The following is a 24,654-nucleotide window of genomic DNA, read 5'->3' on the forward strand; positions in this document are numbered from 1 at the left end:
TAAATGGTGGGTTTCTGGTGTTTTGTCCTAGCAGCACGACAGTGACTAAGGCAATGCTTTGATGTGCTTGTTTTTATGGTTGTAGGCATCTTCCTTTCATTTCTATTTCTAAAACTGGCTGATGCATTTTTAGGTAAGACCTGTCAAGGGAGGATGAATTTTCCCCAGTTTTTGCTTGTCTTGGAAAGACAATATTTCTGAAAGATACTTTCACTGGGTATAATATTCTTGGTTTGCAACTTTTTTTTCAAGGCTTGGGATATATTGTGTCATTCTCTGTTGGCCTATATGCTTTCTACTGAGAAATCTGCAGTTCATGTAATAGGAAGAGGGAGCTTGCTTAAATGTGGCTGCTGTTTCTCACTTGCTGCTTTTAGAATTGTTTCTTTTCTTTGACTTTTGATAGCTTGACTATAATATGCCATGGAAAAGGCTCTTCTCTCACCTTGTTAGGCAAACTGAATTGAACTTCCTTGATCTGGATATCCATGGCTTCCTCAAGATTTGTTTCAGCTATTATTTCACTGAATTGTTTTTCTACATCTTTCTTTTTTCTTGTCTTCTCAACCACACATAATGCAAATAGTTGTATAGATTTTTTATTTTCATTTTGGTTGTTTTGCTTTGTTGTGCTGGTCAGTTGGTTGATTGAGTCATTATTGTTGTTTTCTTGTGTTTTGGTCTGTCTGGGTTATTTGAAAGGCCTTGTCAAAGTCAGAAATTCTCTTTGACCTAATTGATTATTGAGGCTCTCAGCTCTGTTTTTTATTTTACTTTTTGAGTTCTTTAGCATTATTCATTCTGTTTGATTCTTTTTTATTATCTTTCTTTGCTAAATTTCTCATTCATATTATGAATTATTTTCCTAATTTCTGTTATCAGTCTGTTTTCTGTCATGACTCATTCCTTAGGATCATTACTTTGAATTTTTTTAAGGCATTTCATCAGTTTTCCTTTCTTTGGTCCTGTTACTAGAGAATATGATGTATTCCTATTAAGACATAAGGTTACCTTGCTTTTTCATGTTTCTTGTGTCACTCTGTTAATATCTGCACATCTGATGAACCTATTATCTCTAGCAATTTTATAGAATGGCTTCATCATAAAAGACTTTGAACATAAGGTGTTAGTTGACAAAACTGTGTTGGCTTTGGCTCCAGATGGGTACAGGAGTGTGGTCTTTCTATAGCTTCTTGAGCTTTCATCAACACAGTGGCAAATAGTTGCCTATAGTGGCAAGTTTGCTGAGTGGCAAGTTTGCTGAGGACCCTGGGTGTGACTTACACATCTGTGAGTGTGGGATGTCCACCACTTTGCAGGCAGGCAAGGCATTGTTGGTATAAGAGTGGAGGCACAGAGCTCTCGTCAGACTTAGTAGGGTACTCTACCAGGCACTGCACAAGAGTGGGCCTTCTTAAGTTTCACTGGGCAACAGGGGCTGCAGCCACTGCAGGAGGTCCGTCTGAGCTAGTTGCAGCTAGGTTTGGTCCCAGAATAGCACTGTTCAGTGACATCCTGGGTTGAGGAAAGTACAACATGAATTGACCTCCCTTTCCAGAGCAGTGCAGTGGGGCATATTCTCTGGCAACTCCCTGAACCAGGTTTAGGGTCCCTGAGAACTGCATGATTCCCCAGAAGCAAAATCTGCAGGTATCTGTGGCATCAAAAGAGTAGCCAGAACCCTCCCATTTGCCTTTTTCTTGTCTTGGAAGACTGTCTCATTTCAAGCTGATCCAGACTGAGGTGACAAGGCAGTTGGAACACAGTGTCTCATTCCTTTCACAATGTTATCCTGGTTTGGTGTCCTCAGCTGCTTCAATCACACTATACTCCAGCAGTCTCCCCAGTTATTCTAACTGGACAGCAGTTAGCATTCTTTTTGTTTGGGATGGGGGCTTCATTGTGAATGCAACCATGGCCAGCACCTCTGGCCAGCCATCTTATATATTTCACTTTAAATTTCTTTGAGTTTCAGAGGATTATGACTGAAGACAGAGTAAATCAGTGGTGCAGATTATTTTGTACAAACAACCTCAGTGCATGAGAAAAAGAACAGAATTTTCTCATATGTACTTTTAAGATATGGGTCATCATTATGAATCAGTGAAAAGTATTAAATTTCTACATAATTTTTTAAAACAGGTTTAAATGAATATTTAGGTTTTTTAACTCTAAAAATATCTCAGTGAACTATGATATAAATTGACCACAAAGAGTCATCTTAAAATAATGTCACTTAATCATATTTGTTTTCACATTGATTTATAGTCCTGGTTTTCTTTCAAATATTTTTCATTTAAATCTTAGCATGCACACTGAAATATTAGAAAGTAAAGATGAGAAAGATACAAGTTTCCAATCAGCTCCATCTGGTCAGGTAAAAAATTAAATCTACATTGCAGTTTATGATATAAAATCTCATTTTTAAGTCTGTTTCTAAAATTTACTGTTTGATTTCTTCCATATGTTTGGTTAAATGTGAAAAGTAGTAATATTGAAAGCGCTACTTAATGGGACCTAGGCAATGACCAGAAAGAACAAAACAGATGGAACGTGATTAGTACAGAGTATTTTGGAAATAAATAGCATAGATTTTAGGAATAAGAAAAACATGGCCTATTATTTCTTGTCATAGCCAGGAAAATTTAGTAATTTAAAGTAATAGAAGTAAAGATAAGTCTTTACATTATATTTTAAACACTCACCCTTGCTTCTTATTACTTTATCTGAGAGAAACTCTCCCCAGTCTATGTCCATTTATTAAAAATTCTTAAATTATAAACCTTAAAATACTGTGGTGTTATTCTATATGACTTGTCACAGCCCTCACCATTACGTTTTTAGTCCCTCGCTACAGTGGCAGAAACTGCAGGAAGTGCCTTAATACCGGAAATCAAACAGACTGATCATCAGTTTTGGAAATTTTGGTCTTAAAGAGCCATGTAGTTCCTTTTCTACCAGCAGGTGTTGTAATGCCTTCGACTTCCCTGTCATTAATGCTAGCCATCCCTTTCCTTAATCTGTCAGTCACTCCAGCCTTTGGTACATTTCCTGTTCTCTTTTTTGTTATTCTCAAAATATTAGCAATCCACTCCACATAGTGGTGTGCATGTGTGCACATCCTTCCAGCGCAGTGACCACAGAGCAGACTTGAACATCTCTACTCCAGCACAAACAGACCTCGGGGTTTATTGTTGTTGATGTAATTGTTTCTATTTCTGCTTTTTATATTGGGAGAAGTGTCTCAATATTATCACAAACCAAAGATTTTCTAAATCCACAGTTTCATTGTTGGAGATTCATTTAGAGCATTAGAAGATTAAAATAAACATATATGCTATTTAAATACATTGTAAGGGGCTGGGGATTTAGCTCAGTGGCACAGCGCCTGCCTGGCAAGCGCAACGTCATGAGTTCAATTCCCGGTACCAGAAAAAAAAAAAAATCAGAGATAAATACATTATAAATACTAATGGAAGCATGCCTGAATTTCAGAAGACTTGACCTATACTTTTCTCATTTATCTTGGAGCCATATAATTTATCAAATGAGTCCTGAGTTATAAAGTTATATTTCACTTAATTCCCAATTTAGTTGTACTTTGCATTTCAGAAAAGTTTTGGAGATCAAACTGAGGTAGACAGAAGGTAAGACACGTTTATTACTATGACCACATTAGAGGCTCGCTTTTCAGTATACATAAATGTTAAATGAAACTTGGGGACTCGAGTATATTAAAGTCTGCATTATGGCACCTTGCAAAATGCACTGACAGGACACCCTAAATACTTACGTGTGTTCGCCATGTTGACAAGATGTAGTGGCTTAGTACATTCATAAAAATGTATGGGAAGGATAATTCTTAAAATATTTCATTGTTCTCCTTCAGACCTTCAGGGATCCTGGTAGTGGTGAGCATAAAGGAATTAAGGAAACTGTCCTGTTAAACACAGAGGAAACAATGCCACAGACAAAAAAGAGGATATATTTTTCTTGTCCTCCACAAGGAATAGTCAATAAAATAATGACAAACGGTATGTGAAATCAGAAATTTAAATGGAGAAAATATATGTAGTGGATAATAAAACAAAAAGCAACAAAACTGCTGCTTAATCTGTATTGATTGGATTATTAGTTTTGTGATAAGCAATAACTGGAGAAAGAGAAAATATTTCCCTGAACCTTTCAAAGCCAAAAATATTGCTTAATAGATTTAATCTTCTCTGTGAATTTTATGTTCAATTTTGGGGATTGAAAGCAGCACTAAGGATTTTTATTTAAAACCCACCTAATCCCCTTCCTTGTCACACCTATGGACTTTGGCTCATGAGGTATTACTTGTTATTTTAAGTTCACTTTCAGTGGGGCTTTGCTTTTGAGACTTTATGCAGTCTGGAATCAGTAGTGTCCATTGAGATATTTTTTACTTTAAGAAACAACAAAACAAAATTTCATAATCAAATAATAAGAAAATAACAGTAGTCATTACATTGCATATTGTTATCACCTGGTTACTCAGAATATAAGACAGAAACCAAAAAGGTTCTTGTAAAAAAGAAACAGTGCTGGCTTGGCCAGCACATATACTGAAAAAAAGAAACAAACAATAACACAAAACTTTCTTTTCAGTAAACTAAGATAAATTAATAGTATAAATGAAACCAATTAGCACATATATTGAAACTTTTTAAACAATAGAATTTGTATTTTGGGGAATTATTTAAACTTTGAGATGTTTTAAATTAGTATCAGCTAAGTTCCATATGAATAATTTCATGAGAGGATACTTTTTAGCTAGGTTTAGAACTTTGGATATTCCTAACCCATGAGAATCATGTAACTTTGAACCCCAAACATAAATTAGATGAGGTTTAATTTATATATAAATTTTCAAAAGGCCTAGGATATAGCTCAGTGATAGAGCTAGTATACACAAAGTCCTGGGTTCAATCCTTAATACTGAATTTTTTAAAAGTTTGTTTAAAACTTGTCACGTAAAACAAGAGTCTTTGGAATACATCTTAAGAAGTTTCTCTTTAGCCATATTAGTTAGTAGTGTTAGCCTATACTATATATAATTATACAGGCCTGGCTATGAGATAAAATTCTTCTTTTGTTGGTATATACTTACGTTTATGTGGATATATAGATTTTTTTTTATATTTCAGGAGTTATATTCTTTATGAGTTGGTGTACACTCTGGGTATTCTTAGGCCCTGAAGTTCTCCCTGATGGAAAATTATTTGGACTAGTAATTATTTTTTATAGTGCCATTCTTGGGGGGACACTTTTGCAACTCATTAGAATACCTGCAGTGCCCCCACTTCCACCTCTTCTTGGTAAGTATAGGGTAAGCTTTCTTTTCTTTGTTGTAGACTGTTTGTATATTTTGAACAGTTTCTGGTTGGAATAGATACAACTCAGAAATATTTCAATGATCTATGTAATTTTTGTATATGCATTACCACATAATGTTCATGTAGCTTTTGTGGATGTATTTATTCTCTTTGTATATATAGATTTTTAAAAACCTATTTTTAAAATAATTTGAATATACTCAATACATGATTCTTGTTGCTTTATCTTTGAATAAGACATTTTTACTTAATTTTAAGTTTGCATTTTTCACAAAAAGAAAAATTTAGGAGAGACTGAGTTTTGTGTAGACCACATAACTTGAATACAATTACAAGATTTATATATTAGGGCTAGGGATATAGCTCAGCAGCACAGCGCCTGCCTTGGCAAGTGCAATGCCCTGAGTTTGATTCCTGGTTCCAAAAACAGATATATATATTATGTTATATTAGTGATTAGTGCATCCAGCAGTTCTGTGATTGTCACGTAAGCTGTTTGTGCATCTTTACTGTGTATATTCACAGTGCACTGGCTCACCTGCATGATACACTGTTCTTTATCACCATTATTTTATAACTCTCCAGCTACATAGAGGAAAATTAGTGGAGGAATTTCTATCTAGGGTATTGTCCTAGTTACTTTTCTCTCATTGCTGGAACAAAATACCTAACACCCAAAGTTAATAGAGGAAAAGTTTATTTAGCTCACAGTTTATAGAGGTTTCAGTCCATAGTTGGTTGACCTCAAGAAAGGGTGGCATGGTGAGGGGCAACAGTTCATGGCAGCAGAAGACAGCAAAACTAGCAAGAGCAAAAGGGTGTGTGGGCGGGGAGGTGGCACAAGCTTCTTTTCCTCCCTTATATGTATTCATGGTACCCGTCCTGGGGCAGGTGTAGCACTCATACCATCTCCTCTTGCACAGGATGAGGATGTTTACAAAGTGAAGACCCTGGCCCCCAGCTGAGTTATTTAGTTAAATTTCTAAACTTCTCAAGTTGACACAATGAATCAGCCATCATAGGTGTCCTCTTTTAGGTAACAACTGAGTTACACACTGCACCAAATTTGGATGTGTTTTTTCTTTTCATCCTTCACTCCTGCTGCTTCCTCTGCTTGTACTCCTATGTAAGCTGCCCTTGTTTTTCTTTCTCTCTGAAAAATAAACTAAACCAAACATGCTTTCTTTTCTTTTTTTTTTTTTTTTTTACTTTTTATTTTTAAGGGATGTTACTGGCTGGTTTTATCATCAGGAATATTCCATCCATCAGTGAGCATATTAAAGTTCCTATGAAGTGGTCTTCAGCTCTAAGAAGCACTGCCCTTACCATCATCCTAATACGAGCAGGGCTTGGACTCGATCCTGAGGTAGACTTCCACTTATATCTTGAGCTCTTTCAAACAGCAGAGGCAGGTAGGAAAGAAAAAAAGAGGCAGAATTTTTGTTCTAGCTATTCTAAGTGGAGTCTGTAAGCAAAACTAAGACTGAAAAAATACTGGCACCTTACTTTCTGTGTCTAGCTGTCATTGTTACCTGGACGAAGAGAAGTTGCTATGATGTAAGGTATCTATTTGTGATCATCTCTCATCTTTGGATAGCGATCAGTGTCCCTCATGTACCTGTATTGTTTGGGAAGCTCTTTTATGGAGACTATTTCCTTTCCAATTAGCACAGTATAAGGTCTCTCCCCCACTTTTCTCTCTCCATCTATATATCTATATCTATCTATATCTATATATCCATGTCCTCTTTCCTCTTCTCCCCCCTCTTCCTCCTTCTCTTCTTTCCCCTTCTTCTCTTCCTTCTTCTCATCTTCCTCCTCCTCCTCCTCTTCCTTCTTTTATCTTCTTTCTTTCTTTCTCTTTATTTCTTTTTCAGTACGGGGATCAAACCCAAGGTTGTTGTACTACAGAACTGTATCTCCAGCCTTTATTCTTTATTCTTAAATTTTGAGAAGGATCTCACTAAGTTGCCTGGGGAGCACTTGAATTTGTGATCCTCTTGCCTCGGCCTCCCTAATGCTGGGGTTATAGGTGTATGTCCCTACACCTGGCTAAAAGGCAAAGTTTTCTCTCTTTTTTTTTGTTTCTAATTTTTAAAAGAGATTGAAAAGTTTCATAACTTTTTCTTCATGGAATTATGTTCCTGATTATCTTTGCATTATACTAAAAGCTATTTTTAAAGTGCTTAGCATCAGCATCATGAAAAAAAAGAATATTTCTTAAAGTATTACAACCTAGGGGTCATAAATCTATTTGGCTTTTAAGAAGATGAGTGTTTATGAATATAACAGCTATGCAAGTCAATGTGGCAAATGTATGGGTTTGATGGGAATACCATCCTGAGAGCACAGACAGTTGTAGCTAGCAATAATTTGCTAGAGTCTTGGGTAAAAAATTTGAACCATTGGAGAAATTGAAAAGTTCTCCCTTTTTAAATTACTAATATAATTGTAAGTTATTTTCTTTTTTGGTATATTGATATTTTCTACTTATAAGTATTGAGTTAATGAACAGTTAATTGCTAAAAATTTATAGGGAAGAAAACCTATAGGATATTCTCATTACACTATGTGTTAGGAAAATGTAAAAATAGTTACTTAATCCTACAGAGGTGAATCTTCTTAGTATGAGAACATATTTTACAAAGTGTGAAATTGTAAGCCGTTGTGTGATGACTATATATAAAGTGAACTCGGGGAGTTTCAAACCCACTGGGACTGGTGGCCACATGAGACTCGGGTTAGCAAAAGCTGAGTACTGAAGAGACACTGCACTTCAGCATGTGCTTAGGTGGTTTTCCTGCTGTGTGTGTGACTCTGTCCTCAGGTTCTGCGGCAGATGAAGAGAGTCTGCTTCCGGCTGTCTTTTGGCCCATGCATCATAGAGGCATGCAGCGCTGCTGTTTTTTCCCACTTCATCATGGATTTCCCTTGGCAGTGGGGGTTTCTACTAGGGTAATTATTTTTGCTTTTTTTCCACTATGAAAATACACAGTTAATGAAGAAACAGCTTTTCACTGACATTTTTTTCACAGCTGTGGGAAACCTTGGAAATCAGTTGATCAAAAGCAGAGCCATGTCCCAAATGTACCCTATCCTTGACAAGCATTCATAGTTTCTCAGTGTGCACTGCTAAGAAGCGCACATGCTCAGCCTGTCCCTTCCCTACCATGTTGTAATGCATGTGTCTGTCTTATCCTATCAAATGGTCCCTTGGTCACTGTATGTGTGTATGAAGGTATAGAAGAGATTTTTATATTTTATTTATTTATTTATTTTTTGGTACCGGGAATCGAACTCAGGACCTTGCGCTTGCCAGGCAGGCACTTAATGCCACTGAGCTATATCCCCAGCCCTAGAAGAGATTTTTAATATAGATATATAAATAGAAACTCTCATTTTCTGAAGACAAACAAAGAAAATTCTTTCCCTGTAATCAGAGCCCCAACTGTCTTTCCCACCATCCTTTCCCTTATGTCCAAATTCTTCAACATAAGTCTGCAATCACTATCTCTAGACATGAAGTCCTTTTCACTTTCAATTAACTTTTGCCTCTGCTTGTCCATTCCCGTGAAGTTTGTAGCAAGTTCACTTTCTGGATACCTATTGTCATAGCCAATGGATTTTAAATTAATTTTTGTTGTACATTACTCAAATGCATTACCATTTTATACTGTTACATTTCTGAGGTGTTGAGCCCAGAGCTGCACCATGGCACCTTCAGCCCTGAGTTTACCTTGTGAAATAGCAGAGCTTTATAGATAAAGGCGATGTTCTCTTTATGATGCCTCCAGTAGGTGGGACTCTAAGGCATCCACAGCCTCTTCCATATGAGTATAGATTTCAATGTAGCACTTTTAGAGAATGTAGAAAATTTAGAGAATCCTGTCATGGATTTGATTTACATTTTCCTGATAATCACAGACACTGAGTGCTTTTTTGTGTGCCGGAACTATTTGTAGATCTTCTTTGATGAAGTGCCACTTCAAATCTTTTACCAGTTTTTAAAATTGAGTTCTTACGTTTTAAATTATCTTTATATCCTAGACCCAAGGTTTTTGTCCAATATATGTATTATGATTATTCTTCAGGTGTGTCACTTGGCTTTTTTTTTTTGTAAGAGCTATGAGAAAGAACTTTCAAGCAAAAAATAATATAAAATGAGCCAATAAAACACATCTCATCTTAAAATCTTCTTTATTGCTACCCTGCTGTCCCCAAATGTTATTCTAATTTTGTACTATATTCACTTAACTTATTTATCCCTATGTTTATCTACATATTTTTTTACCTAGTGGCTATCTTAGTTACTTTTCTTGTTGCTGAGACAAAATACCCGAGACCCAAAGTTAAAAGAGGAAAGGTTTATTTAGCTCACAGTTTGTAGAGGTTTCAGTCCATAATTGGCTGGCTCCAAGACAGGGTGGCTTTGCAGAGAGAGCAATTTATGGCAGGCAGAAGTTAGAAAAGCAACAAGGGATCTTAACAGTTTCTTTCTTCCCTTTTTATACACTATCTAGGCTACTAGAATTAGGACAGTGGCAAACCAATCAGTAGATCAACTTAGTAGTCACATACCCTTAATCCCAGCATTGTACCCTGAATCACACACTCTAGATCCAGCCACCTCTGAAAAAGCTCTACCTATGACTGCATGAGGCTTTGGGGGGACATCTAGACACAAGCCATAACAGTGGCTAAACCAGCTGGCATTTATTTCACACAGTTCTGGATGCTGGAGGGTCAAGATCAAAATGGTGGCAGCTTTGGTTTTTCCTGAGTTCTCTGCTTGGCCTGCAGATAGCCATTTTGTTGCTGTGTCCTCTTTGGCCTGTTCTCTCACAGGCATTCTGAGTGTCTCTGTCCTTAGAGGGACTCAAGTCCTTTTTGATTAGAGCCCCACTCTTATGACCTGATTTTTAATTGGTTCCTTTTTTATTGCGGTACTAGGGATTGAACCTAGGGTCTCACGCATGCTAGGCAAGTGCTCTACCACTCAGGTACATCCGCAGCTCTTTTTATTTTATTTTGAAAGAAGGTTGCACTATGTCACTTAGATTGGCCAAATTTATAATCCTATTGCCTCAGCCTTCTCAGTAGCTAGGATTACAGGCTTGGGCCGCCATGCCCAGCCTATAGTCAGTTCTCTTAAGGTTGTGTCATCAAATACAGTCCCATTGATGCTGACTTTCCACATAGGATTTGGCAAGGAAGGGGACATAGTTCAGTGCATGACAGTTTTTAACCCAGGAAACGTCTCTTCCAATCTTTTTTCACAGTTCTTTTTTTTCTGTCCCTTAAAAAGAGGAATACTTTAGGGCATGATATCAGGCTTTGTTTGTTTTTATTCTTCCTCATTTTGGCCCTCACTGTTCTCTACATTCTAATGGTTTCAAGTTCTACCTACAAGCCAGATATATGTGTGATCCAAGTCTACCGTGTTCTGTTAGCACAGGAAACGATAACAAGTTCTACAGGTAGTAATATCACATTCATGCAGGTGGCCAAATTCCAGGAGGGAAGTGTGGAAGTCCTAGCCTCAAAATAAAATGTTCATGTAAAATTTTGTTAATGTTGCATTTTACATTTCATTACACAACAGTCATTAACATTTTTAGGATTTCCTATGTGCCAACCGCTCTTTTTCCAACAGGTCTGTGCTGTCTATAGCTCTGTGTACTGGAGGGTGGTATCTTAGTTACTTTCTAAGCGATATAATACCTGACACCCAAAACTCTAAGGAGAAGAAGTTTATTTTGGATCACAGTATGCAGAGATTTCAGTCCATAGTCAGCTGGCTCCCAGAGAGGGCAGCATGGCAAAGGGAAACAGTTCATGGCATGGTGGCAGGAAGTGGAAAGCCAGTAAGGGTAGAGGAAGAGAGATCAACTTGCCAGGCCTTGCCCCCAGCAACCCATCTCCTCCAATCAGGCTTCACCTCCCAACATGATATTTAGCTATAACCCCTGGTGAGTATCACACCCCTGTGATCCATTCACTTCCCCAAAGCCCCACCTACTCTAGATCTAAACTCTTAACATGTGGAGATAGGCATTCTTTAATAGCTTAAGCAATGTTTTTTGTACTTGTTTGCCAAGAGGGTCTGTTTTCATTTTTTAAATTTGGTACAATTTCATCCTTTTAATCTGATAATGTAACAAATTATATTGGCAGTTTCCTAGTGTAGAACCATCCATGTATTTACCTGTGTGACAGCTTTTTTATTCTTTTAATAAATAGATTCAATGTGTTCATACTTAGAATTTTATCATTAAGATCGCAAATGAGATTGAATTGTGGTTGTTTTTCTTATCGCTTTGTCATGTTTACTATATTTTGCTGTCATTGCCTCAAAATCCTTCATCTTGCAGTACTTAGCATTTTAATGCTGGTTTAATAATATCACCTTTATTTCCTTTCATCTTAGCTTTATTTCTTTCCTTTTAAAATAAAGAAAAATAGGCATTACCAAGATATTTGAATAATTTGTGTCTCTCTTCCAGCAACTTCTGGATGTCTTTATCCTCTTATTGGAGTACTTTCACCAAAATTATTGCCAATCTGAATCTTTTTGTGACAAACTGTAATAGTCACTTTCCTCCCTGAGACAAAATACCCAACACCCACAATTTGAGGAAGAGAGGTTTATTTTGGCTCATGGTTTCAGAGGCTTCAGTGCATATGTGGTCTGATGACTCCAAGGCAGAAATAGCCTGGCGGAAGAGTGGAGAAAGGATGCTCATTCACCCCATGGGATCCAGGAAGCATAGAGCAAGGAAGAACCAGAGAGAGACAGATGCCCTCCAAAGACATGCCCCCAGTGACCCTCCTCTATCAAAACCATCCCACCTCCTAACAGCACATGTGGGACTTGGTGGTCTCTCGGTGGTCCCTGGGAAAAAATGGTGAGAAGTTTTAGAAATAAAGACAAGAGACAATAGCTGGGGTCAGGTGGAGTTACCTCTTACCTGATAGGCAAGAGGACTGACTTCAACAGTAGGGGATTTATTTTATACTCTTGCAAAGTTAGTATCACAAGAGGTAATGTTGCTTTGCAACTTATGACTGTAATTGTCCAGGCAGGATGTCTTTCTGAAGACGGAGGTAGTTTGACTGCTTGAGGCACTCTGGCTCTGTCTTGCCCTCACACTTATGACAATTTCCAGCTCCCATGGCTCCCAACAAGCACATTCAGCTATGAGCTTATCAGTGGATTAATCCATTTCTAAGGTTAGCACCCCCATGATCTATTCATCTTCCAAAAGCCCCACCTCTGAACACATGAGCCTGTTACAGGACATTTTTATCCAAACCATAACATTTGGCTATACTCACTTATTAATACAAACAATTTATCTTTACATTACTTTAGATTTGTTTCTTCAGATTTTCTACCTGTACAGCCATGTCACTTACAGATAATGAGAGCTTTACTGCTTCCTTTACAATATGCATGGCATGTAGTTTTCTTTCCGGTTCCATATGTTCATTGGAAGTAGCTAGCCAACTGCAGGGGTATATGCTGTAATCTTAGTATTTGGGAAGCTGAAGCAAGAAGATTGCAAGTTCAAGGCCAGCTTGGGCTATATAGGGAGTTCAAGACCAGCTTGGACTACATAGCAAGATCCTCGTGAGCAAGAGGGGACAGAAGAATGGAACTGTGATAGCAGGCATCTTTGACAGCAACCTTTGGTGATTGTCTTGAGCTTCTATTTTTCAGAAGTTTTTATAGCTGCCTTTTATTCAAATCAGAAAGTTCCCCTCTTAGGTTTCTAAAAGATTTCTTTATCACAAATGTGTGTAAACTTTCATCAATTTTTTGTTTCTATTATAAATTTTCTGCTTTATTTTATTATAGTGAGTGCCATTGATTGATTTTTCCAATGTAAACTAAACTTTCATTCATGAAATAAACCGAATTCAATGATCATCTACATTTTCAGCTACCCTTTACTATTTTGTATTATGTATATGGCAGAAACTTTGGAGCTGAAGAAACAATAACTGAATTGAAAAGTTCCCTAGAGGGTATCCATAGCAGACTGAACCAAGCAGAAGAATTGGTGAACTTGAACACAGACCATTTGAAATTACCAAGTTAGAGGAACAAAAAGAAAAATGAAGAGCAACTCAAGGACTTATAAAATGCTGTAAAGTATTAGAAAGCTGCAATAATAAAAACAGTGTGGTAATGACATAAAGACAGACACTGAAATCAATGGAATAAAATACAGAGTCAGACTTAAACCCTCACTTATATGGTCAGCTGATATGTGACAAAGGCCAGTATCACACAGTTGAGGAAGGACATTTCTTCCACAAACACTGGAGGTGAAATTGGATATCCACATATAAAAGAATGAAATTGGGGCAAAAAGCTTTGGGGACTGAATTTGGTAATGATATCTTGGATATGACAACAAAACCACAGGCAACAAAAGCAAACATAGACAACTAGGACTACATCAAACTTTGAAACTTTCACACAGCAAAGGAAACAATAAAAAGGTAGCCTTTGTAATGGGAAAAATAATTATAAGCTAAGGATTAGTAACTATAATATATGAAGAATTCCTACAACTCAATAACATAAAAAAATTCCCCAAGTATAATTGGACAAGTAACTTGAATAGACATTTCTCCAAAGAAAATATACAAATAGCCAATGAATATATGAGAAATGTTCAACATCTATAACCACTAGAAAAATGCAAATCAAAAATAAAATATTGCCACAAACAATACTTACAAAATAAAAATGTTGTCTGTAATATGGAGAAACTGGATCCTTGTACATTGCTGGTGGGATGTAAAAATGCTGTGCCACTATGTAAAACAGTTTGAAGATTCCTCCATAACAAAAGCAGAATTACCATGTGATCCAGCAATCCCACTTCTGGATATTCACCCAAAGGAATTGAGATAAACATCTTGAAGAGATATTTGCAGATAGTTGAAGAGATACTCATTTTCTTTGCAGCATTATTAACTAGAGCCAAGGGTGGAACAGCCCAAATGTTCATTAAAAGATGAGTGGATAAAGAAGATGGGATATAGACATATACTGGACTATCACTGAGCCATAAGAAATCTTATCACATAGTACAACGTGGTTGAACTTTAGAACATTATGGCAATTGAAATAAGCCAGTCATAAAATGTCAAATACTGTATGATTTTACTTACATAAGCTATCAAGAGTAGTCAGGAGCACAGAAACAGAAAGCAGAGTGGTAGTTTCCAGAGAGGAGAAAGAAGGGAAAAGGGAGTTGTTTGATGGATGTAGTTTCAGTTTTGCATAATGAGTACTTATTTAGATATCTTTTATATAACCATGGGAATACAGTTAACACTACTGACATATGCTTAAAAGTAGTTACAAGAGTAAATATTTATATTTTCTACCATAATTTTTAAAAATATCCGAGCCCTCAGGTCACACTCCATTTCCATAAGATCAGAGTGTCTTAGAATGGGAGCCGGGCACCCTCACTGTTCAGTGCTTTCTTAGTGCATGCTCAGCCTCTAAGATCACGTCCTGTGATCCCTGCTTTCCTATATTTACACCTTTGGGCAAGAGCCTATTCTCAAGTGTGGAATGGGCTTACTAACTTGCTTCTGATGAAGAGAATACAGAAGAAGTAATGGGATGTCACTTCTGAAATTAGGCTATAACAAGACTGTGGTTTCTGTCTTGCATTCTTTGTGGTGGTTGGTCCCAGAGGATGCCAGCTGCCCTGCCCTGGGGTAGCTTTGTTGGGAAGAGACAAAAGCCCATCAACCATCATGTAAACTTGAAAGCTGACCTTCTCTTATTCATTTCATGAGAGGTCTTGAGTCCAAGGTATACAGCTAGGCCCTACCTAGATTCCTAACCCAGAGAAAAAGTGAGATAGTGTTCAAAAATTTGTTAAGCAAAAAGAAATAAATAATACAATGGGTGATTCCAGTGTGCAGCAGCCAAGCACACTGAACTTGGAAACCCCACGGTTTCTGAGAAGTCTTTTCTGGAGGCCACCGGGAAGTCTGGAGCATAAACTGCATCAGAGCAGCAGGGAGACTATACTTGTAGACCCTCACATTGGTGAGAGCTCTTGCGGTGCATAGGTGGTGGCAAGACCTCCTAGCATCCCAAGGTAGTCTCCTCCGCAGGCATACCTCTTAGGAACCTGCAGGTAGCAGTGGTAGTAGCCAGTGTGCAGTGGCTCAGGCAAATGTGCACTGGCCTGGCAGAGCACCAGGGGCATCTCTACATGGCACAGTCAAGCCCTTACAAAGGGCATGGGGAACAGACTCAAGATGGCATACAGAGGCACCCAGCACTCCTGCTCGGTGTGCAATTGCATGCTGAGGTGAGCACCATGGGGAGCACGGAACTCAACAGCAGAGGGATGGTGGGGCCCACAGAGTGTGGACAACAGGTAGTAAGAGTAAGAGGGACAGACTGTGCCAGCCCTGACACATGGTGGCCCAGAGGTACAATGGGGCTGGGAATACCCCATCAGCAGAAGTGTGGGTGAGAGTGACTCAGAGAGCCCCACGAACACACCCTCAAAATAGAGAAAAGACCTGGGTCTGCATAGTGAGCTGGCTCTGGAGGAGTAATTCCTGCGTGTTCTCCTGGGTGGAGAACCAAGAGCCATCCTGAGAGGTGACCTGTATCTGAGCTTCAGTTTCAGGAGTTAGAAGCCCCTGACACACACCCTGATGCTGTGTATGCTGTGGCGTCGGAACATACAGCCCCCCAGGGTCCTGTAGGCCCCACATCCCACCAGCCCTGCTCCAACCCAGGACTTGGTGAGGCCCTGGGCTCCCTGTCTGCACAGGTGTTCGGCGATACGCCACGGTGCCAACTTTTGCCCTGGTTGTGGAGAGTTGCCGGGAAAGCTCCAGAGGGAATGTTCTGAGTGCTGTGTCCCACGCGAGTTCACATCAGCATGCGGAGCTACTGAGAGGTTCAACAGCCTCAGCCACCATCGCTGCTGCCAGGCCCCTGGCGGGCACCACAGCAGAACTGAGCATTAATGACTCTTTGCCTTGGCTCTGTCCACGGGGCACACAGCCTAGAAGGACCCAGAGAGACACTCACCAGTGTAGCTCATACTGATCCACCCGTCCCCCTCATTCAAGCATCTCAGCAATGAGGGAGAACATTTTTTTCTTTTCACATTTCTTCTGATTTCTTCTTTTTTATTCTTTTATTTCATTCGATGTCCCTCTTCTCTGTTAATTTTAGAGGGATATTGTGAAAAGAGGCATTTCCATATTTACTAATACTTTCATTATCTGCAGTATTTGAAGTTCAGTCTTGTGTATTATTAAAGCATTAAAATATCTTTTAGGTTGAAAAATAATATATAAGGCCCAGGCTCAGTGATATGGCCTACAGTCCCAGCTATCTGGAAAGCTAAGGCAGAAGGATTTTTGTTTGTAATTTGTCATTGCATATTTACTGTTCTGTGGTATGGGGATTGGGCCTGGGACTTTATACATGTTGGGTGGGTGCTTCTGCCACTAAGCAGCACTCCCAGCCCAGCTAAAGAAATGCACCAAGCTGCAGAATGCTCTAGTTCCACCCTGACCTTGGCAGGTGCCTCAACTTAATGCGGGTAGGGGAGCCAGGGACCCTTCCCCACATGAGCATAGCTAGGAGGGGCCTTACATCCCATTCCTTGGTGAGCTACTCAAGAAGTAGGAGTGCCATGGAAGGGGCCTTTCTAACAGTGGTACTGGGAGTGACAGTCCCTTGGTTCTCCAGATCTCTCTCTGCAACCTCCCCTTTCTGGGCATGGAGCACTTGCTGCATCTTCCGTAGCAATCTTTTTTTTAGTTTATGGTTTCCTTTTTAAGTACTACACTGTCTATATTTCACCTTGAAGACCACACTTCACTTTTTGTCTAGGGTTTTCCTTTTATTTTCTAGTCAAGTTATAGAATTTCCCATTAATTTTTCTATCTTTATTTCAAAGGATTTAGTGAAAGAAGGAGAGGCTGAAATTTGTGCTCAGTCCCTGATCTTGACCCACAAGTCTGTAAATCGTAACCAGTGCTAAAGAATGCATGGAAAACTTTCCCACCATTGAATGCTCTCACTTGAAAGCAGAACTTCTGCACATGGAGTTGTTAAAATGATAAGAACATCGATAGTAAAGTGCACGGTGCAGCACTGGTGACGAAGGTGTCTTTCTTCAGGTTTGTGCTAGGTGCTGTCTCTCCTGCAGTTGTGGTCCCATCCATGCTGCGCTTGCAGGAGGCAGGGTACGGCGTAGAGAAGGGCATTCCCACCGTGCTGATCGCTGCCAGCAGTATGGATGACATCGTGGCTATTACGGGGTTCAATACGTTCTTGAACCTCATCTTCTCCCAAGGTGAGCATGAAATTCCAAACTACCAGATCACTCATGACCTTTGTAGCTCTTCAAGCAAGGTTTCAGGCTTTACTTCTCCACTTATGAACCAAGACTTCTCAGCATCACATCTTTTTATTCTTGATAGAAAGCTCATCCCAGGCCAAGGAAAAAATTTCAGTGGGTTAAGAAAACACTTAACAAAGTGGTTTTATTTTAAGAGGAAACATTTTGATTAATTTGATAATCCATATCATTACTGTTTATCTGTTCATGGTGCTTTGGGATTTTTTCAGTTTTCACTAAGAGAATGTTGAGCATCAGTATTATTAGTACTGCTAATACTTTAATAGGGATTTTGAAATATTCTTTTTTGGCCATCCTAATGAATAACTTGTTGCTCTACATTAAGACAATATAAACATGCAAAGCGGGGATAACCATGTGCCTCTTTGAGTTGTGATAGAGCAGGATCCAAGCACACTAGTTTGATTCTCAGGTGCAATCTGGTCTTGAAGACATCGGGAAAGTAGGCATTTTCACAGGTACTAATGCTTTATCTGCAGTGTTTGAAATTCAGTCTTCTGTATTATTAAAGCATTAAAATGAATGAGTCCTGGTGGTGTTAAACAGCTATTCATATGTGTTGCCATTGGTATTTTGGAATATTTGGTGAATTGCTTCTCTTCAAAGTCTTTTTCCTATTATAGATGTGTTTGTTTTCTGTTCTTTTTGATGTGTTAGGATTCTGCATAAAATTAAGAGTAATAACTCTTTGTTTTACGTACTATAGATTTTCCTATTTGTAATTTGCCTTCTAGTTTTCTATTTTTGCCATTCAGAAAGTTTAATTTTTCGTGTGAATTCTGGCCATGGTTTTCCATGAGTGGTATCATTCATTCCTTCAGAAGTATTTTTGTAGTCCTCTTCATTATGCCAGGTTCTGTGCCAAGCACTGAGGATAAACAGTGAACAATGTGATCATCTTAGAGGACTTGCTCTAAGTTCCATGAATGTTTCCCTTCATTTGCAGATGAGGAAAGTGAGAAATAGAAGTCAAGTAACTTGGTCAAAGCCATAGATGCTGTAGGTAGGAGAACCAGAATGTAAATGTGGCAGTCTACCCCAGAGCTGCATGTGTGATGACGTTTTATACTGCCCCTCAACACAGCAGATGGACAAGTCCAGATAGCCTGTGTTTTCACAAAGCTTATGTCAAGCAATTTCAAATAGGATGAGTAACCTATAGCAGAGGGTGACATCAAGCCTAATTTGTGGTGACCCAAAGGAATTGAAAAACCAAGCAAGATTACATCTTAAAATTCCTTTCCTACCTCCTGATTCTGTAAACTTCCATGTAAAATTTTAAGACTTTATGTTGTGCAGTATATCTTCCATACATCTTTATTTTGGAACATGGCCTATTTTGAGATCTAACTTCACTTTTAGGTAACTAAAGTACTTTCAGCTTTGTTGTTGGATATTACATCTCTGTAACATCACCTTTATTAAACTGAAATTCCTAAATACAGAGTCTGCCCAAAAAATGCATACACACCTCAGGAAAAGAAAAATATTAAATGTCTGGAAGCTAATGGCCACCCCTTTTAGCAACTCTTATAATTGCAGAGGCCAAACATAGCTTGTATTAAACTCAAGATGTCTCAATAAATTTAGTATTAAAGTATTAATACAAGTTTTTCTTTTCCTGAAGTGTGTATACATTTTTTGGTAGACTTTGTATACTAAGTTAGTTTGATTCTACTTTTCACAATTCTGCTTTTTCTTGTGTTAAAGGCACATGTGTGGGTGCTCTGCTGCTAGGTATGTATCATCAATTCACCTTCCGTCATTATCGAATGTCCTTGTGTCTTGTGACAGTATGTGACTTCAGATTTATTTTTTCTTAGTCTTGCTCTCTTTTGGTCACCATTTGTGTGGAATGTCTTTTTCCATCCTTTCACTTTTAGTCTCTGTGTGTCCTTAGCTCTAAAGTGAGTTTCTTATACAGAGCACATACTGTGGCTTGAATCTTGCTTTTTAATCCGTTCAGCTCATCTGTGTCATTTGGCTAGGGAACTAATCTGTGGAGCATCTACAGTAATTACTGAAAAAGAATGGCTTATGCTTGCCATTTTGCTTATGTCTAATTCCTATTTTCTCCCTTTTTCTCTCCTCCTGCCTCCTTCTGTGTTTTTTTAACTTCTTATAGACACACACTTTGATTCCTTTGTCATTTTTATTTCTGTATCTTCCATAGGTCTTTTATTTATAGTTTCACAGAATTACATAGAATACCTTATGATTACAACAGTTTGTTTTAAACCAGTAACACTTAACTTCAACCTCTACTTGTCTTGGTTACTTTTCTCTCGTTGCTGAAACAAAATACCTGATGCCCAAAACTAAGCAAGGAAAGTTTTATTTAGTTCACAGTTTGTGGAGGTTTCAGTCCACAACTCGCTGGCTCTGAGGCAGGGTGGTGCATGGCAAAGGGGCAACAGTTCATGGCAGCGGAAGACAGCAAAAGCAACAAGGGTGAAAAGGGGAAAGCAAGCCTTTCTTCCTCCCTTACATTGTATACAAGCTACCCGCCCTAGGGCAGGTGTAGCACTCACTTTGCCAATCCCAGCACTAGACAATGAACCAATCACAAACTCTAGATTCAGCTACCTCCAAAAAGCCTGCCTCCCATGACCACACGAGGCTTTGGGGTGACTTCCAAATACAAACCATAACACTACTCCTTTACATTTTTTTCTCTGCCCTTTGCTCTAGTGTCACAAATTGCATCTTTTATATTGTATATTTGCTCACTTGGTTAAATTTATTTTTACTTTATCTTTTAAATTCCATACTTGTGGGCTGGCAATATAGCTCAGAGAGCCTGCCTGTGAAGCACAAGGTCCTGAGTTCAATCCCCAGTACAAAAAAAAACAAACAAAAAACAAAAACTTAAAAAGAAATAAATTCCATACTTGCATTAAAAGTTCTTCACTTACCACCCTAAAAGTATTGCAAAATTCTATAATTGTCTGTATGTTTACCTTTAAAATAAAAGCTTGTGTTTTGTACACTTGTGTGTGTTGTCCCATAAGTACTGCCTCACACCTGGAAGGCAGGCCCAGTGCTGAACTCATTCAGCTTTCACGAATCTGTGGAAGACTTTGTTTCCCTTTTGTTTCTGGAAGATGGATTGGATTTGCTGAGTGTCTTGCTCTTGGTTGGCAGGGTTATCTTTGTCCAGGACCCTGGGTACATTACCCACCCCATGAGGCCTGTAGGGCATTGTCTGCTAACTCTGCAGCCATCTCGTGGAAGTTCCCATGTGAAGCAAGGTGCTTTGTTCTGCTGCCTTCAAGAACCCTGTTCGCCTTTGACTTTGACGGTTTGGTGCCAGTGCCTTGTTTTTAGGTCTCTTGGTTTATCCCAGTTAGTTTCTTTGAGGTTTCTTCCATGTCCGTTTCTTCCTCACATTTGGGAAGCATGGGGCCATTCTTCGTCTCTCTTCCCTTCTGACGTACCACCATGCATACACTGGTCTGCCCAATGGCAGCCTGTAAGGCCCGAGGCTCTGCACAAATAAACTATCTTCCATTTCACTGCATCTGTCTTGTGCTTAATGCAGCCTACTATCAATTTCCTCTGCTGAAATTTTCAACTTTAATATTGTACTTGTCAGTTTTAGAGTTTCTGTATTTTTTATATGGAGTTACCATCTCTGTTGATATTCTCATTTTGTTCATGTGTCATTCCCTGATTTTATATAGTTGACCTTCTTGTTCATACAGGGCTTAAGATATTTTTATTTATTTGTTTTATTGTTTGTTTGTTTTACAGTGCTAAGGCTTGAAGCCAGGGCCTAAGGTATGGTAGACAGCTCTACAACTAAGCTACCTCCTTTAGCCTTATTTTGAAATCTTCGTCAATTTCACAAGTGTCCATTTCCTTAGGGTCAGTTTCTGGAGAGTTAGTTGCTCCTTTGCATTGGTCCTGTGTCCTGTTTCTGTGTGTGTGCTATGACTCTTTATTCGGGGGTTTGGCATTTAAGAAGACTGCCTCTCCTGCCAGTCTTTACTGGCTGATGCTGTGCTATTGACTGACCATGGCCAGCCTCTGGGTGCTGTAGTTGTGACCGCTCCAGGCTCATGCATGCACTCCATTCAGATAGGTTTCTCAGGGCCTTTCTGTGGAGCTTTTGCTCCCTGTTGTCTGTACACTGCAGGCTCCCTGAGTTTGGAGCCGTCTCTGACCTATTGTTTGTTCTCAGCAGCTCTCTGGTATTCACAGTACACAGGTTGGGAGACGGGGATGGAGAGACTAGTGCCTTGGGGAACTTCCAAAAAGTGCTCCTTTCTCCTGGTCTCCTCCTGATGGAGAAGTGGCAGGTCCGGTGTTCTCCTCAGTTTTGCCAGCCTGTGCCAGCTTAGGGAAGGACCCTGACAGGCACCATGTAGCAGCTGCTCCCACCGTCCATGTCACACGTCCTGGCCTTGCACGCACCTGGACTGCTGCACGTCTCCGTGGCCTGCGGTGCTGCCCTGAGCCTTTGGACCGCATGCTGGTGCTTGCTCTAGTCTGTAGGTGGTCAGGGTTTGGGCTTCTCATTCCACCATCTTGCTGACACCACTCTTTCTATGATTTTTAATGAAAAAAATCCTAAAATGTATACATCCTTTAGGGTAGTGATGGTGAACCTTTTAGATACGAGTGCCCAAACTGCAACCCAAAACCTACTTTTTTTATCAAAGTGCCAACACTGCGATTAAACCTGAATGTTAGGCTGCAGGGACAATACTGGGGCAATTTGGCTCAAGTGCAGAGAGGGCTGTGGGTGCCCCCTGTGCCATTGAGCCATAGATCTGCCACTGCTGCCTCGGCGAGTCCGATACCCAGAGCAGAAATGAACTTTTTTTTTGTAACTGAGGATCAGAGTTGTTTGTCATTTTTTTACTTACTACTGTGAACTACAAATATGAATACCTAATAGCTATAGATAAAATAGGTATTGGAAACTCAGTTGCTCCTTGGCTCTTTCTAGGCTCAACCCTGGAGTAAAATTATCTTACTCTGCTGTTATTGTTGTTATTTTGCACAGTAGCACATCAGCGAAGAACTGTTCATATAGCCCTACTGGCTACATGTCAAGAGCCATGGTCTTCCCTGTCGTTTTCTCCCCATTTTCCACCCCACTTGGTCTCACAGGTGAGCGTGCAAGAGGTGTACACTGTGGCTTGTCACTTACTTGTTTTCTGACCCAAACAATGGGAATTTCTGAGTTTTGTGTATATTTTAAATTATTTGAGAGTAGGCATTTAATTTCAATTAGATCCCAATACATTTTTATATGTATCACTGTTAAAGGTCCAATTTATTTATTTGTTCTACACAATGTTACTTTTCTTCATAAACTACATAGATTTGATTTTCTGATGTGCAAATATTTCTCTGTGAAAAGTATCTTTTTCTATGTGCTCTCACAGGTAGCATACTTCATAACGTCCTAACAACTTTATGGGACGTACTTGTTGGTGTGCTGGTAGGAACTGTTTTCGGAGTTTTTATTCAGTATTTTCCAAGTGAAGATCAGGTAAATTTAAAAATTTATGTATTCTGTAGAACTGCAGGATGTTAGTTTTCCATCACCACAATGAACAACCTGAGATAGTTAACTTATAAGTGTGGAGGTTTACTTTGGCTCACAGTTTGAAGGTTCCATTCCATGATCAACTGGCCCGTCATCATGGGCCTATATCATGGCAGAAGTATGCAGCAGAACAAATCCATTAACATTAGGAGCCAGGCAGCAAAAGAGAGAGAAAGGACCCGGCATCCCACTGTCCCCCAGGGAGCATGCCCCCAGTAGCCCCAGGACCTCCCACAAGGTCTCCCCAGTGCCTCTACCTGAGAACCACGCCTCCAACAGCATCCAAACCACAGCATGTAACATTAGACATTTCTTTCCAAGAGTTGAACTTTGGAGACATCTGTGAAATGTTAAATTCCACACTTAACCCTCTCCCCTCAAGGAGCCCTCCATGCCCGAGCACAGTCATGCTTTGTACAGGTTGACAATGCCTTGACTAATGTCTCTGCTTCTTAATTTGTCAAATAAGGAAAATGTATTTAAATCTGAGCATCTCTCTTCATTCTGCCCCCACCTTCTCCACTAGATTGCCTATTAAGTCTGACAATTTTTCCTAATCTTTTTTTCCCCCAAAGTTTCCCTTGAACATTTTTGGAAAAAGATAGCTTCCCATTTATCTGTACATTTTTTGACATAAATTTGTTCCTGCTCTTCTTTGACAGAGTCAGCATTATTAAAATTAACACTTTCCTGCTCTAAAGGATATACCATTACTATTGTATTTTGATACCTTCCACCTTTTACCTGTAACAATTACTTTGACTAAAGAGATATTAAGAATTTATTTTAAAAACTTTGGTGGATAGCTTCTATAAAACTGAAGATTATATGAATCTCCCCTTCACTTTCAGTTAAAATATTATAGCCATTTTATTGATTGGTATCAGTTATATATATATATATCAGTAAAGGAAAGTTTAATATTTGTAAATTTTATTACTAGAAATCAAGTTTGCTGAAACACTTAGGAAGAAAATCAACATTTTAGACCCTAACATATTGAGGGACATGTTAGCAAAAGGTCAAAAAAAATGATAGATGATGCTAACTCTTACATATTTAATGTAAACCAATTTCTAAATATCTATTTCTAGGAAAAAGTTCCAATGAAGAGAGCATTCCTTATTTTGAGTATGTCTGTTTCTGCTGTACTAGGCAGCCAGCATATTGGTTTACATGGAGCTGGAGGATTATTCACGCTAGTGTTATGTTTCACAGCAGGGTTAAAATGGACCAAGGACAAGGTGAATATTTTTTAAAAGATAAAATAACTTACCATATATATATATATCATGGTCATGGA

General features: G+C 38.9%; 1 protein-coding gene across 3 annotated transcripts in view; it reads left to right on the forward strand.

Moving 5' to 3' along the window:
• Positions 1-24,654, forward strand: part of Slc9b1 (solute carrier family 9, subfamily B (NHA1, cation proton antiporter 1), member 1) — a 50,715-nt gene that overhangs the window by 12,434 nt on the left and 13,627 nt on the right. For 2 of the 3 annotated variants that reach the window (XM_005406240.2, XM_013505380.1), the window contains 8 exons: positions 2,308-2,377; positions 3,890-4,034; positions 5,169-5,339; positions 6,581-6,723; positions 8,185-8,312; positions 17,550-17,725; positions 23,188-23,294; positions 24,446-24,595. In XM_005406240.2, the coding sequence (XP_005406297.1) occupies positions 2,309-2,377; positions 3,890-4,034; positions 5,169-5,339; positions 6,581-6,723; positions 8,185-8,312; positions 17,550-17,725; positions 23,188-23,294; positions 24,446-24,595 (1,089 nt within the window). In that variant the 5' untranslated portion in view covers position 2,308. Of the gene's footprint in view, positions 1-2,307; positions 2,378-3,889; positions 4,035-5,168; positions 5,340-6,580; positions 6,724-8,184; positions 8,313-17,549; positions 17,726-23,187; positions 23,295-24,445; positions 24,596-24,654 lie in introns of those variants that run through there. The other variant, XM_005406242.2, reaches the window with a different exon arrangement.

Source organism: Chinchilla lanigera, unplaced genomic scaffold (genome assembly GCF_000276665.1).
Source record: "Chinchilla lanigera isolate Chin_1 unplaced genomic scaffold, ChiLan1.0 scaffold00095, whole genome shotgun sequence".
Taxonomy (NCBI): Eukaryota; Metazoa; Chordata; class Mammalia; order Rodentia; family Chinchillidae; genus Chinchilla; species Chinchilla lanigera.